This window comes from Bombus affinis, chromosome 14, assembly GCF_024516045.1.
Source record: "Bombus affinis isolate iyBomAffi1 chromosome 14, iyBomAffi1.2, whole genome shotgun sequence".
Taxonomy (NCBI): Eukaryota; Metazoa; Arthropoda; class Insecta; order Hymenoptera; family Apidae; genus Bombus; species Bombus affinis.
Window position 1 is genome coordinate 10,437,425 of NC_066357.1, and position 15,975 is coordinate 10,453,399.

At 39.9% G+C, this 15,975-nt stretch overlaps 1 protein-coding gene across 27 annotated transcripts in view; it reads right to left on the bottom strand.

The window, feature by feature from the left end:
- LOC126924020 (CUGBP Elav-like family member 4) overlaps nucleotides 1-15,975 on the bottom strand; it is a 606,431-nt gene that overhangs the window by 20,628 nt on the left and 569,828 nt on the right. For 19 of the 27 annotated variants that reach the window (XM_050738070.1, XM_050738063.1, XM_050738069.1 and 16 more), the window contains 5 exons: nucleotides 11,215-11,358; nucleotides 10,679-10,811; nucleotides 8,663-8,830; nucleotides 7,884-7,985; nucleotides 4,279-4,356 (listed from right to left, as the gene is read on the bottom strand). In XM_050738070.1, coding sequence (XP_050594027.1) covers nucleotides 4,279-4,356; nucleotides 7,884-7,985; nucleotides 8,663-8,830; nucleotides 10,679-10,811; nucleotides 11,215-11,358 — 625 coding nt within the window. The remainder of the gene's footprint in view (nucleotides 1-4,278; nucleotides 4,357-7,883; nucleotides 7,986-8,662; nucleotides 8,831-10,678; nucleotides 10,812-11,214; nucleotides 11,359-15,975) is intronic. The other 8 variants (XM_050738082.1, XM_050738071.1, XM_050738061.1 and 5 more) reach the window with 5 other exon arrangements.

A 15,975-nucleotide genomic window follows, 5' to 3' on the forward strand; every position in this document is an offset into this window, starting at 1 on the left:
GTATTTTTTAATGAATGCAAATGGGATGTAAGGAGTGTGGTGACAGTGATGATACTGATTACGATGGTGCGACACTTTGCATGAGATTGCCAGACATGTTAATCCGTCGTCTTATTACTACGAAGTTTAATATCCGTGATACAAGAAACGAAAGTGAATGAGTAAGATAGGTTACGTAAAAAATTCGCTAGATGTTGTTTCTTCTCGAAAAAGAAAAAAAAAATCAATAACGCTTTTCGCCAATGACGAAGCAACTATATAAATTTCTTTGGTAAAATTTTTTCCAGCCAATGCCTTATCTTCACCTTTCTAGACAATTCGTTCTCTCATTTTTAACCTAACTTTCTGAAAAGTCGTCCGTCAATTAACGATGATGAATCATCGTACGTATTCGTGAAATTTCATTAAAGTTTAAAATGATACGCAATTCCTTCCCCAATTAGATCGTAGAGCTTTCGTCGGATAACGAAAAATTCTCTTGTTACTTTATGTCAGCCGCAAAAGATATAAAGACACCGACGATTAATACGTCCGTGGAGGAAAGTCCAACGGAAGAAGCAAAGTAAGGGTCGGAATAACGAGAGTCCAAATACGGATTTAGCTAATTTCACTGAACTTTATAACTCCGACGTCAATTAGCGGCGATTATGACCATGGAAACTTCAGCTCTTTTGGCCTGCGCTTCTCTCAGCTAACGGACGCATTTAAGTAATGAGATGGCTGCCACTCAACTTTTAGGATGCTACTCATCGCGACTCGTTCGTTCCTCGCCGAGATTCGCCCTTCTGTCACTTCTACGCCTTTACGAACGAACGTTACCGTGTCGAATTACCACAAGAGAGTGCAATTGTCCGTTTCCAGTTCCGCGAACGATCACGGGTCTCGTTCATTTCATAGTTCTTAGTCAATTATAGCTCTTTCTATTGCTTTCTAAATGACTATCGGCGGTCGACTGACTTTTACAACTGGTTCGGAGATTAATTCTGTCGTGATTTTAGAGAAAGTTTCCTATGAAATTAGAGAAATAATTGTAAAACCTGTTTAAAGTATAGGATGAAGTGGAAAATGTCAGATTAACGGAAACAACGAACCGATGGAGATGCGCGTGGAATTAGTGTATTATTATGACGACGATGGTTAATTGGTTTTAACGATGAATGAATAGGCATGTATATCGAGCGAGGGATTAAAATTTGAAGAATAACGTAACATTGTCATTGCCGCGTATTCGTGAAAATTGACGTACAAATAATTTGAGAGACAGAATATTTTACAAAATTTTAGCATCTCATTTTGAATATTCATATACAAATATAATTTCTAGCAGCTTTCAAAGCTTTAATGCACGTAATTACAGTAGGAAGAAGCATAATTACGAAACGGATAAAATATAAAAATATCGAGTTTTACAAATAGAAGAAGCTACTCGGAACGGATTCAAGTTTTAGAAATAATTCTCCACTGAAAATTTATTTATCGCGATACAGGTTTAGCGAGTGTCGTACTGTCGTGCGAAGTTTAAGGAAGGCAGTGGTAAACTCTATATTACATCGTTTGAACGTGTCTGGTGGTTTACACGAAGAACAAGAAATGTTCTCTTTTTCGCGAACACCTACTTCGTCTCGGTAATAACTCGATCGTAGTTGTCACGTGAAACCCAAATTAGAGCCGGTGTCGACGGGTTTCCGGTTCCGACGAAGGGGAGAATGGAGGAGGAATTGCGGTGGACGCCGGAATCACGAAGAACGAGCCATAAATTTAACCACGTCGTCGTGCCATGCGATCGTTGATTCTGAAATTGGTTTTCGACTCTCTAATTGGCCCACGCGCGGGACGTGCACGCGAATTTAATGAAAGCAACACCTCCCCCAAACCCGAGGGAGAGAAGTAGTATCTACGACCAGACTAAAGCGTTAAGATGAGTATCCACTGAACCTGATATTCCACTGTTTGAACAATTTTTTCTTTGAACGGTATTCTTTCGCACATATTTTTATCCGAGTGATTCGAGCTTACAAATGTATGCAGAGTGGCCATTAATATTTTACGTATTTTGGTATTTATACAAATATGTGCACAACTAAATGTCCAACGAAAGGGGCGTATACGTTTTCATTTTACACAAATGTTCAGAGTGCTTCGAACGATTGCCCGAACACGTTTGCAACGGTCGAAGATAAAGAATTTCATAGCTCAAAATTTAAAATTCAGTATCTATTACAGAGAATAGATATACGTGATGATGGTATTTAGCTATGTAACGATATCGAATATCGATCAACACCCGTGATAAGTGCACAGTCCATATACATACAACAAGATGTACGATTGATCGTCATAAGAAAGCAAAGATCATTATTGGTTGACAGCGCAACACCCAACACAGCTAGGAATAATTACATCGAGTACAACGAAAACACACCGATGTATATCCATCTATGTATATAAAGAATGAATGTAGAACTTCCACGAAACGCTCAGAATATCGTGGTATAACTATTGTTTAAAAGAAGAGAGAGGTACGAACACCGAGAACACCTTGTGAGACGTATAATACATTAAGAACATACTAAAGAAGCAAAAATGATGAACGAAGCGACACTAAGTATAAAATTGATAACGATGTCATGCAATGATGACAGAATAAACGATATCGTTCTTCTGATGTCGCCGCCACGTCTGCTTCCATTAGGATAGGTTGCCGTTCTTTTTTAATTTCAACATCCACACCACTTGTTTGAGAAGTAAATAAATCGAAATCGGATTTAGAAAGATCGTACAGCGAAATTAACTTTGATATACGTGATTATCGTCTCGTTGAGACACATTCGCCCTAATAAGTATTTTTTGCCTCGAGTATTTTCAACGACGATGTTCAAATTTACGCTTAATCTTTGCTCTTTAGTCTGTATCTAAAAGTAAAATATTACGATAAAACTGGTCTGCATAAGGTTATTCGCGAAATTTATTATTACTACATAATAATTAATATTATCACTACGTAACGCATTTACGTAAAATATGCTGTGCTTTTACGATTGATAGTAAGAATTCTTTGTTCGAAACATTAAATGGTAATTTTCATAGTAGCGAATGTGTAAAACGATAAAATGTATCTCGTGATAACATATTACGAAAATGTATCAACGAGATACTGTGCGTTCGGAAAAGCAGGCGAAAAGCGGCGCTGGAAGAGAGCAGAAAATAGGGATATCGAGGAGGCCTGGAAGCGTGGGAGGGGCAACGCTGTCGCGGTAAACTTCCCATTATCCTACAATGTAACAACGGATCGCCGGCAGGCGTAACGGCAAAGTAATTAAAACTTTCGTTTTATTTGCATTATCTCATTGTTAGGCGTCGTATATTCTAATAATGGCGAGTTGTTAATTGCAATTAGGCGCTGGCTCGGCTCACCCTACCCTCTCTTTCTTTTCTGCCGCTTATCCGCCATCTTTAATCCTCACTCGTTTTCTTCGTTCTTTTTTCTTTCTCTCATTCCTATAGATAACGTTGACGAATGATCTGCTCTTTCGTCTGTCCTTTCTTGCGACGACATCGATTTCGATTAATCTTGCGCATTCAATTCGAGTCAATTGACTTAATTAATGCGTTGCCCCTCAGTCCCTGTCGTCGAGAAAATGGAGCGAATGCTGCTAGGATTAGTCGGGGAGACGAAAGACACGACGCAAATTCACGGACACGAGATGTTGAAAGTTCATTCTTTCGTTATCTTGTCAGTAATTAACGGACGAAACGCGATGCGACCGAGGAGACCTGTCTTGTGCAGCTTCCATAGCGGAGAAACCCGACTATTCTCGCAGTATCGACGGGCCAAAATATAACGGTTCCGTGAAAGTTCGTGAACGGTTGTAAGTCATCCTTCATCTTTATCGCTATGATTAAACTAAAAATGACCGCAACCGTACACGGTGGAATTAAAAAGAACGCGTTCATTTTTCCGAGCTTCTTAGCGAAAGTTATTGACTCCTTTCGATACTTGTTCGTTATCTCGTTTCGATCGGTCGTTACTGAAAAATAACATACTTTTGTAAAGTATTAGGAAACTTTATTCGAGAGATCTCTTCGTAAAGCGAGATTTTTACGTACTTTAACAGATGTAAAAAGAAACCAGCCTTAATCAATGGTATACCTTGTACGATGTAACAACGAAGGATAAACTCGTGTCTGGACATTTGGGAACTGGATCTACAATCTCAGGACTACAATCATTCGTGTTTACAGTCAACAGTTAGACGTTGATGAGTGTTTTCTACTTACCTTCCCTCTGCGTGGGTGCCACGGCGGTCATCGGCTGAGGAATAGCTTGAGGAAACTGGCCGTAGACGGCGGGATAAGCTGCGACAGTAACAAATAACAAATACATCATGATGTGTCCACATCTATACACGTAGTGCATGCTGTTCTTATCGTTCCTATTTCGTTTCCATAAAACACAGCTTCTCGTGGCCATCAGTGTTTTCGTGTAAAATAAAAGTAAAATTATGTTTCGTTGGAGACCTTTCGATTTCTCACGTAGTGATTTACGTTTCCCATGCGATTGCTCGAATCCGATAAAACAAGAAAGACGAAACGATTCTACAACAATTTTAAAATTCGTATTTGTAAATTATACTTTGGAATGTCGACGTTAATCGTTTAAAGCTCCTATCTCCTTTGGCGTATGATTCGGATTAGAATGTCAAATGATAATTTTCGTTTGTTGGTATTTGAGCTTAACACGCGGGCAATTATTTTTGAACTCGACCCAAGCCGGACAAAGATGCTGAATATTTTTGGAGATCAAAGATTAACTCGTATACCCTATATATGCTGTGACAACGAATTATAATTCCAGGAAATACAACAGCGTAAATGTAACAAGCAGCAACATTAATAAAAGGTAAACTGCATGGTCAACGTCAATCGAGTTAATGCGAAATTGCATTGTCGTCAGCAGCGAGTCGAGAAATAATTATGGTAGAACGGTTTATAATTCGTTCGTAACAAACGTGGATGAACAATGAAAACACTGCGTTTAATTCAGCAGAAACACGGAAAACCAAAAGAGAAAACTGAACGCGATACTTTGCGAAATTATGGCCATGGTTCGTCGAATTAATGAGAAGAGTCTCGGACCGTCAGGTGAACTCGAAAGTAAACGAAAAAAAGTCACTAGACGAGCAAGTCTCTTTTCCATTAAAGCGTCTAGCCGCGTTCGTTGCGGTGTTTTCCACTACAACGATATTCGACCCTCAACGTTCTCATCGTTCCACGACTTTTAACACGATACTTTTGTATTTTGCAACGCTCCTATCCAATATTACCGACATTAACTGTCACGCGATATCGCTTCAAAGTCCCGTTACCCGTTCTATCCGGCCTCATTATTCGTCGAGTACGCATATCGCGATTATCAAAATTATACGTGTGCGTAACTAAAGGCCAGTTTAAATCAACGTTTAGAATGCAACGATGTTGAAAAAAATATTTGACGGAAGGGACAGGGCCTAGCTGTACAATAATTGACTAACTAACGATTTCACTTGCGTAACCTTGCTTCGAATAAAATTCAGTCGTAGAACATTATTCTGTCGTTGTTCTATCATCGAGTTTCTTAGACGGGCAAAGAAAAATCGTACAATATTCGAGATTACGTACGTTGTTACGAAACTTTTCGAGATACTTTCGATCAGGTATATTTATATCGCATAAATACGCGTTGAAGTTGTAGGTTGCAATGGATAAACGAGCACTTTACCGCATGATATTAGAGAAAAGCAATTATAACGGCATTAATTATACCTTGGCAAATATTTAAAACGCGCGCGATTGATATTTGTTTGTGACGGATAAACGTTGAGAGGGATGGTCAGCGGGGGCGGAATGAAGGGGTTTGGTCGTTCGCTCTCAGATCAGAAGAGGTAAATTTTCGCTTGGAAATTAATTATTTCCGTGCAAACATTGCTTTAATATATTCCGATTGACGTTACCGGAGGTTTCGGTCCAACGATGGTCCGACGTTTGGCGTATGAAATAAATACGCCATCATACGTCGGTTACCATTCGCTCGGATAGAGGGACGCACGATATTTCGGATTGCTTTTTTTCCACTCGCTGATCTCCACGGCCTGTGTACACTGGACGAAAATACACAGAAAAAGAATATCCTATTTTTGAGTCTTTGGCAAACACGGGAAACCAGCGCGGTCTCCGCGTACGGACGTTATACCTCAAATTTGATGAATTTCTACCAATTCCGCGTGCACGTATAGAGACAGGAAAGATACATGGGTAGAAAAAGGGGGTCTCTCCCCGATGCTAATAGACGACCAACCGAAAAAGAATACGGGATGACGGACAATGTAGGGAAAACTTGTACAAAACTACGTATAGTGTACGCTATAGCTGTCTGTTTCTATAACCACTAAAAACCGAGCAATTCGTGTAAATTTTACACGTTACGAGGATTAAACGAAAAAAAGAAAGATTTTTAGAGATTTAATTAAGCATTTAGTCTTGTAAATTAAAAGAATATGGCGAACTTTCGCTATACGATTTCGCACAGATTTTCGACGCGTATATCCCTACTAAAATATTTGTTACGAGGACGGATTTTTGCGGGGTTTTCGCTGCTTTGCAGTCGATAATGACGCGCGCTCATGAAACTTGGGGCTGGTGAAACAGCAATTCGAATGCTCCGTTATTAATTTAACCATTGGGACAGAGAATTCATCAAACCCCTGTGTTAATTGCTAACGGTGAGCGGAACGAATCGAAGTATAGTTATACGTCGTGTCGACACGCTGATTAGACTGAAACGGAATCGTCCATTTTGATGTTGGTTATTGGATTATGATTCCTGCCGGTGTATCGCACTTTGATGTAACATCGTTCGGTTCTTCGACATCCTAGCCGATTACATGTCGGCGTGTTGTCTGCGTTTTGATGAACATGCACGATACACGATGCGCTTAAGAGTTAACAATATATAATGTACACGACGCCTATATAAAATAACATCGAAGATACACTGTAGCAGCACACCAGAAGCATTATATAACGGCACGATGACGCGACACGTCTATATAATATGCTTATACGTTATAATATATACGTATGATCATAATGATAACGATAAAACATTTGTGCTCTTGTACATGTGTATAGATATGTGCATGTGTATATATATATTTATATAGATTTTTGTATTATATACGTGTATAAATGTACACATGCGACCATAGTTACATGCAACAGCCAGAAACGCGATCAACGAAATCGAATTTTTCAGAGTTAAGTGCTCGAGTGCTCGGATAAAAGCATATTAAAACCGAACGTTCCGATTCATTTGCTCTTGCGTCTTTAGAATCTATTTCCCCTAATGAGACGTCCTTTGAAAACATGGAAATCGTTCACCGAATAATTAATTCGACGTAAAATATCGTCCACTTAATGTACGCTCTCGTTGAAAAAGCTGAAAGTACATCTAACAACGAACAGAATTACCGTTTTGCCAGACTTCCACGGTAGGATCGCGTTTTCCCGATTGCATTGCTGAAAGTATCGTATTCATGGAGAAACGAAAGCTTGGATCATGCATATAAGTAATAACATTTTCGAATAATATCTCGAGTTGAATAATAGCCAACGCGATAATTTTCATTCGATCTTTTCCTTTTCTTTTCTTTCGGCCAAAAATCTCGTTACAGAATCCGATCTGGATCGCTCTTTCGAGGCTAGCTTTGAGCTTCGTGCTGTTATCGAAAAAGCACACTATGAAATGCGTTCGCTAAAGTTCCGTGAAAACTCTTTGCAGATACGAAGGCTTGACGGAATTCTCGATAAGACGAAGGGAAAAAGTAAATGGGGAAGAAAAAACTTACCGACACCGGGGTAGGGTTGCATTCCAGAATACGCGGCGGCATGCTGGAGTGCCGCCTCCCCATTGGGCAGCCCTTGTGCTGGAATGGACAGATGGAGGGCATCTACACTTCAGTAAGCTCAGCTCTTATCGAGGACGGACCTATGTCTAGGGCCCCTGTCGCAATACGTACTGACCAATCGATATCGCACGGTATCGTGTATTCTTGGATCCCTCGTTAGCTTAATCCGATTCTACAGGTATGCGTAAGGCGAAATGGGAAATTCCGATAGCGATTCTAAGATTTCAACGTTACGTTAACTTTCGTTTTGCGCTTTCGTTTTGCATCGAGAAGCACATGAAAGTGTATATTTACGCGAGGTGATCTTAACGCTTGCGTACATAGGTCCTTTGTAGGAATATCCTTTCAAAATTTACCTTCCGATTGATACATTCGTATGGTTTTACTACAAATATGGAAATCAGTATCTTTACAAGCAGCATGTTAATTACTATTAATCGTTGATAAAATATGTACACCGGTGTTCAAAATTTTCGCAACTAAAGCCCGATACTTAACATTCGCGTATACGGCCCTCGCTCCAGCGTCTACATGAAATAACGAAGAAAAAGAGAATGGGAAAGATTTTTTCCAACTCGGAGAGAAAGAATCGAGGTAATGTCGTACGTGTCTAGGGCGAGGTTACTCGGTTCTCATAGCAAAGGCAAAATAATAAAGTCCAGCGTCGATTGGCCGAGCATTGCGCAGGGGCGGCACACTGCGCCTGAGTTGATACTCACGTCCCGGATAGGTCTGCGGTATCCCGTTGGTGTAGACGCCAGGATCCGAACCTGCTGGTTGACCATTCGGTGTTTGTGCAGCCATGTTGAAATTGGGCATCGTTGGCGATGGTAACGACGGTATCGCCCCGTTAACCGGCTGCCCTGTACCGGTACCTACGAGCAAACCTGATCAGTACACACCGGTTACCCTCTTGCTCTTACAACACCGACCTCAGTCACCCTCCCGACGCGCGACATCGGATCGGGAATGATCATGCTTAGCTAGTTGCCCTCTCTGTACATCCTGTCAACCGATTTACGGTATATATTTACGGTATATACTGTATAATTGGAAGGACGTCAGATCGAGTTTGCGGATGATCCGTATGCCTCGCGTCGCGTTTGAGGGTCCGTATGATCTGCAGATTGCCGGAATATTGATCCGATTTTAGAGCTAATAACGACTCACGGTAGAATACTGTTCCACGAGTTAATGATCCGGTCTCTAAGCAAATCGACTGACTGTTTTCTTAGGATGATTAGATCGGTAATCCGGACCGAAGATCGCTATCTCGGTATCTGCTTAACGTCTACCTTCGATGTAGCGCGTTTCAGCAAGTACGAAAAGTAAACGAGCATTTGGGTGTACGTATCGGTGTGTTGTTTGTAAAGGTGAGGGGTAACGACTCAAAGTTTCCTGCATATTTTAAGCTCTTCAAACGATAGGTTGTTGGCTTAGAAACGAACCATTATACCCTTTAAATAGACGTGTTTCGACCATGAATAATCGTTTTACGGTTCCGTCATCTTTAATCGATTTACTCTTACAGCTTCATCATTGGTATTTAATAAATTCTAAACATTATTCCATGTTCAGATACATTAACATCTCGTGCATTAAATATCTTTTCAATTTCACGCGTGTTATTCTGCGGACTCTGTTTTGTCCTGTTTCACGGACTGCAAATTAGATATGTTTTTCGAGAAAATGATTTGGAACACGCGAAGATAGGTTTAAAAGAACATTTTTCGTAACGATGAGAAAACGATGAATAAGTTAAGTTTACTAATATCTAAAATCAAGGGCAGCTTAAAAGTCGAGTAATTCATCGCGTATCCATAAATTCGTGCAGATCCATCGAAAATCCTTTCAACTACATCTATCGTCTTGTATAAGGTACTCTCTGCGGATGAAAAATCCATAATGACAGGTACGATGACGTCGTATTTCAGTAGAAATAAAAGCGCAGAAGCTTGGCAATCTGCAAGGCTGGTAAGCGGAGGAAAGATCAGAAGTAGGTGGAGAAGAAATAAAATATTATTTCCCTATCAAAGGGTATTACGTTTCGCTTGACGAGACTCGACGTATACCAGAGAGCGCTTGTCGAGAGCCGATTTCCGTGCTTAGTTTACCTGCCTCTGCTATTTCGTTCCCTCCTCTTGTGTACGCGTTGAACGAATGAGAGAAACCGGAAAAGAGAAGACAGCGAAAGAGGCGAAGAGAAGGGAAGGAGGGTTAGGAAAAAGGGAAGGAACGGTGCTACTTTGGCTTTTCCTCCTTCCCGTTCGCGGCGAGCTTTCGATAAAGTTTCGCGGGTACTGGCAATATCTTTCGCTCGAGTCACGCTCGGTGAAAATGTTGTATTGATTTATGAGCCGGTTATAAGGCAACGGACTGTACACTCTTGCTGCCGCGAGATCTGTGCAGGAATAAACGAGGGGAGAGCGGGATAAAAGAGGGGAGATAAAGAAAGAGTTTCGCGTCAGTGAAACTGGAAAATTTCGCAACAAAGTGTACATACGTGCGTGTATATTTGTGCAACTTAAGTTAAAGTTTTTCCCTCGCGTGTCCCATTTCTTTGAAATAATTTTCCCGAAATCGCAAGTTTCTCTTTCTTCTTGTACTTTGAAAGATAATTCGTTATTCCAAATTAAATACTCGAGTGATACATAGAGACTGTTTAACGCGAACGTGTTTAAAACATCGACGTTCGATCTGTCAAAAGAAAAAAAAAGACCAAAAAAGGAACATACCAGAAGTCGGTGGAACCACGGGATTTGGCATGCCATTTAACGCGTGCGGTAGTTGTCCAGCACCGACCAGTGCCGCCATTGGGTTGATGTACGTCCCTTGTGCTGTCGCAGCAGCCATGAGGGCTGCTTGCTGCTGTAAATAGAACATTTATATCGAAAATGTATTCAAGAAAGTGCGTTCTGTTTGGATTACCGCGAGTTACTTAAGAAATAAAACTTTAGTGTTAAGTAATATTTAAATGGAAATTTAAATGGAGTTGGAATTCTCCCGATTTAATAGAAATTTAGCGAATAAATGTTAAATACACAAATTTCAATATAGATTAAATATAGATGCGTAGAAAAATCTAAGTTTCCGAATGTATATTATAGGCAGTGTTTTACAGAAAAAATTAAATTAGCATGTTAGTATTAAGCATCGTCGATCGTTTTTAACAAGACAGAAACAATTATAGGTTGTAGGATTGGCGATAACGAGAACCAGCCAGACTGGGTAATATGGTAACGCGAGAACCATTAACCATAACGTGACCCACCTGAGCATAAGCGCCGTAAGCGCCGAACTGATTGAAAACGAAAGGGTTAAGGAGGCTCATGTTCCCAGCCATTTGCTGCATGCGTCTTAGTTGTCTCTCTTTCTCAGTATCTGCGAACTTTACCACTAAGCTGGATGACGCTCCCTGAAATAAATCATTTCAATATGTTGGTTATCCGTTATAATCAATATCTGACAAATATTATGCAAAAGATAATTCTAAAAATATAAATATTCGCGGTTTAGAAATTATTTGGTCGAATCGGCAATAGGTTATAGAAGACTGATGCGAGAAGGCTGCTATACGATCTATCGTTTGAGGATTATGTTGCTCACAATGTAAATTGCCATGCTATGACAAGCAAGTCTGAAATGCAAGATCAGATACTCCTGTCGGACGTGCCGGTTCGTAATTTCCATGAGACGACGCGACGCTGTAGCAAGGGGATTACCGTCGCCGACGTAAAGCCGCATAATTTTCTAGAACCTCGCATTTTCTTCGTGACCGCGTGCGCGTTTCTCATCCTCTATAAATTTATAACACGTAGAAAATTTGATAATAACATCGCTTCGACAACGGACGTGATTATCAAAGAAAATTACGACCTTCTTTCCCCTATTACTTATTGGAAATTAATCGTTCTACTAGCAAACTCGTTTCCATTAAACGTGTGTACCAATTTCCTTTTAATACCTACCATTTAATCCGTAAAACGTGAATAAGTTTGCCCACCCAAAATAATATTAAAATCGAGTGAAAGCAAAGGGACGCGGTATTTATAGTATCGTTTTCATATATCACGATATAAATTATTTTGCGTAACCATTATGAAAAGATTATTTATTATGCTACTAAAAATTCGGAAGAATTTTCTTTTCAGAAAATACAGTAAAGTAATATTCTATTTCTAATTTTCATTTATAGCAACAAGAGAGACTATGTAACTATATAATAAGCCGTGGAAAACTGAATAAGCTAGGATCTATTATACTTGATTATAGTAGAAAACCTCGGAATATTCTACAAATAGTTGGCATAAGATCTTTTTCAATGGAGAAAACGCGTCTCCTTTTGAGATGTTTACGAGGATACGTAAGACGATGATGTTCTCACCACGTCTAAAATATAAATGGAAAGGCAACAGGTGGTCAGTGGCCATTGTGGCTGCGGAGAAAAGCTCAGCTTTCGAGGTTCTGGTGATATATTATATTCACGTCATCAATGCAAATGCTGGGCGTGTCTGAGTTTATATAACGACGGTAATATTGTAACCCGTTGATACGCTCGCTGAAATTTCCTCTTCTTGTCACGCGATTTTGCACGGTTTATCCATCTATTTCTTTCCTCTGCTTGGCAATCTTCGTGCTGGTTTCGTTTCATCTTTTGTGGTCTTGCGTTTTCTTTCGTAATTCCTTTTCCTTTCGTTTGACAGTTATTTCAAATGTATAGTTTTACTCTTCAATTTTTAACAGACTATAAATATAACTAATCAAGTATGCATAATGCGGAAAATATTGCCTGCACGACTATTCTGATCGTCGTTTGAAATTTCCAATACATTTTATCAATACGTTGTTATATCACAAAGAAGAAACAAAAAGGAAAAAGAAACTAGTCCAATAGAGGAAGAATGTGAAAAGGCAACGTTAGCTGTGGTAGTTAAAGCGAACCTAAAAATCATTGGTTCGAATTTCGATGCTCGGATATCTTCCTGTTACGAGAACGTTTTTCTTCCGTTTTACAAAATAATGTTTCGTCGTGTAAAATACACAATGAAAATTAAAACGAAGCATTCTAAAACCAACTGTCTAGGAGTTGAAACATAAAGTTGATGATAATTTTAAACGATCATATTTTCACTGTTTATTTCAAAGTCGTGAAAATACGGACAATAGTGCACGGTGTATAATATCAGCTTAAAGTGCTCTACCATTATATATAACCGAAGCCATACAGAATGCTTTTAAAATGCTTCTAAAACTGTACATGACTCGCGTTAAGGCACGTTTATATGTTTGCACATCACAATGACACGTGTCTTTGTGTATCAGAAATCATGCGCAATGATTCGCGTAACCCAACCACACGCAAACTTTAAACACTGAATGGAAAAGGATGATCCAAGAATTGGTTGAATCGCTCAACCATACATTATAATCAGCGACGATTTTCCAGGGAGTATCATCGATACTGCCAAATTGTACGAAGAGGATATTGTGTTCGCTATAAAGAGCGTTTTGTTTTTATTATTTTTGGCATCGAACATTTCGGAATGTTGTGAAAGGTACAATATACGTGGATTCGAAATTTGCAAAACTTTTTACGGCTTTTTTTACCTTCTTTCAAGTCTCTTACACAGAGTCGTCAAATACCGCTGACAAAATTAGCTCGTAGAAAAATTTATAGATTTGATGGAGTAATGTGGAGATAAGCGTTGCCGAAACAAAGTCGATTTGATTAAAGCGTTAGATTTTTCGGACGAGAAAGATCGAAATATCTTGTACTATCTGTCAGTTCCACTGTTTTTTGTTATATACACACATATGCATAATAGTAACTTTCCATTTTGCAGAGGTGTACACTGCTGCTATATAAATTAAATAGCAAAGTAATAACCAGGAGTATACGTGGTACATACTACTTTCCAATTAGCTTTGGATAATATCGAGTGAAAAATGGATGGATCGAATACATTAATGGTTCAACAAGTTCGAATTCGTAGGATACATATATTAAAAGCTTTCAAACGGGGTGACATTATTCATTTGATACTGATTTTCATTAGCATTTTACGCGAAGTACCACTTAACTCTTGGTCACACGTAGCTATGTGGAATGGAATCGGTGTTCCGCGGAGGTTACAGAAGAGAAAGAGTAGAAAAGGAAACGACTGGCTCGCAATTATTAAAAGTTTCGTTTACAGCCAAGTCGAATAGGGCCAAACGCGCGTATAACCGCGGCGTTCCAAGGAAACCAGAATCCGGCCGCAGTTTACAAGGCATAAAAGTTATGCGGGTTTCATGGCTGGATACAACTTTCCACATTACTGTAACTAATATCAAGAGTATCCGGCGAAACTCATACGTGTTATTTCTCTTCCCTTATTCGAGAAATTCTGAAACTCAAGTTAAAATATCTTTAATTTTGACCGCGTTTGGTGAGAAGCAGTAATATCGAGGGTCATATTATTATCGACGATCATCGTTGTTCCGACGAACGTCTCCAAAAACGTTTTATAAATTTCTTTCGAACTATCGCTAATTATAGTCCACTCGCGCATTGTTTTTTAATCGGTTTGAACGGAAAAAAAAATCATGGAACGAGATAATTTTGAAATAGCTTGTTTCGTCGGATTATGTCACGGTAACCAGTTTTTTCCTCCTAGGCAATGGCGGAAGGATGTACCGGGGCAATCTCAGCGTCGAGGTCATTGGCGATGGGAAAATTCGCAGGGCGAAAATATTCAGGGGCGTTCCTTCGTAATGCTGGGAAAAATATCGACAGGCTAGAGAACGACCGTAAAGAGGAGAGCAACAAGAGGAGTGGGGAGGATATTTTGTATTCTCTATACAAGCGAAGCCGCTCGAACAACTCGTTATGCGCCGTGAAAAGCATCGACGCGTGTTGTTGAGGAAAATAATTTGTCTCGCGTCGACAGCCTCGAAGCGTGGAAGGCCTTCTCTCTCTCTCTCTCTCTCTCTCCCTCTCTCTTTCTCTCTCTTATACGCATATACACATACACACACACATGCATACACATTCTCTCTCTCTCTCTCACTCACTCACTCTCTCTGCGTAGCGATGGCTGGCTAAGTCGCGTGGCATATATGACATTTACACAGGGCGCACGTGCACATCGATATACGTATAGAGGCTGACAGACGGGGCGAGGGGAGGAGGGGGGCAAGAAGGGTGCCGAGGTCGTATCAGAGCCAGTGAAGCCGAAGCCTCATTATTGGGGGATTACGGTTCATTAATTCCGATCCAACGTTCTGAACTACACGCGAAAAGAAAAAGCCACCCCAAGCGATATCACCAGGAGAACGTTTGAAGCTTCCACTCCTCGTCTCGTTATGTTTGTACACTTTACCGTGTAGGTTGTCTCTTTAAAATCCGTGATACAAAAGCACAGTCTCGTTATAGTGCCGAGTACAAAGTCTTCGTTACACGAGGCTCAGCGAGATGAACTTTATACAGTTGAAACAGTTCTCGGCTTTTGTAACGTTAGATCGTCGGAAACGAGTCGAGCATCGATGCTTCTGATTCTTTCAAATCTGCTTTCTCGCTTTGTGTTTAGCGACATTGTAAGCTTGATGAAACTGTTCCTTTATTCGCGTTACATCGCGTCACGTTTGTTATGGCATTTGTTCAATTTCAGCCAAATGCATTAAAAATTTACGATCTAATTAGCTATTAAATAAGGTCGTATAATTTACGATTATAATACAAACGATAGCGATACACTTTTTATCGTAAAATTAAGAAACTTCAAATTACAGAACATAACGATTCGCGATGCCAAAATAAGTACATATTTTAATGAACGGATAGTGTTCAAATACGCTTTAATGTCCGAGGATGAGAGACGTATCGGATAGAATCTTTTAGCCAAATTTGCACGATCAGCAAATTCGATGTAAACCAAAAAATCCCTTAGTCGTTCGAGATTGGTAGAATCTTTGAAAGTAAAGGTACGGCTCAGAGAACCGCGATATTGCAGCGGACCTGGCAACGGAATGAAGCAATTACGTACTGATTGGA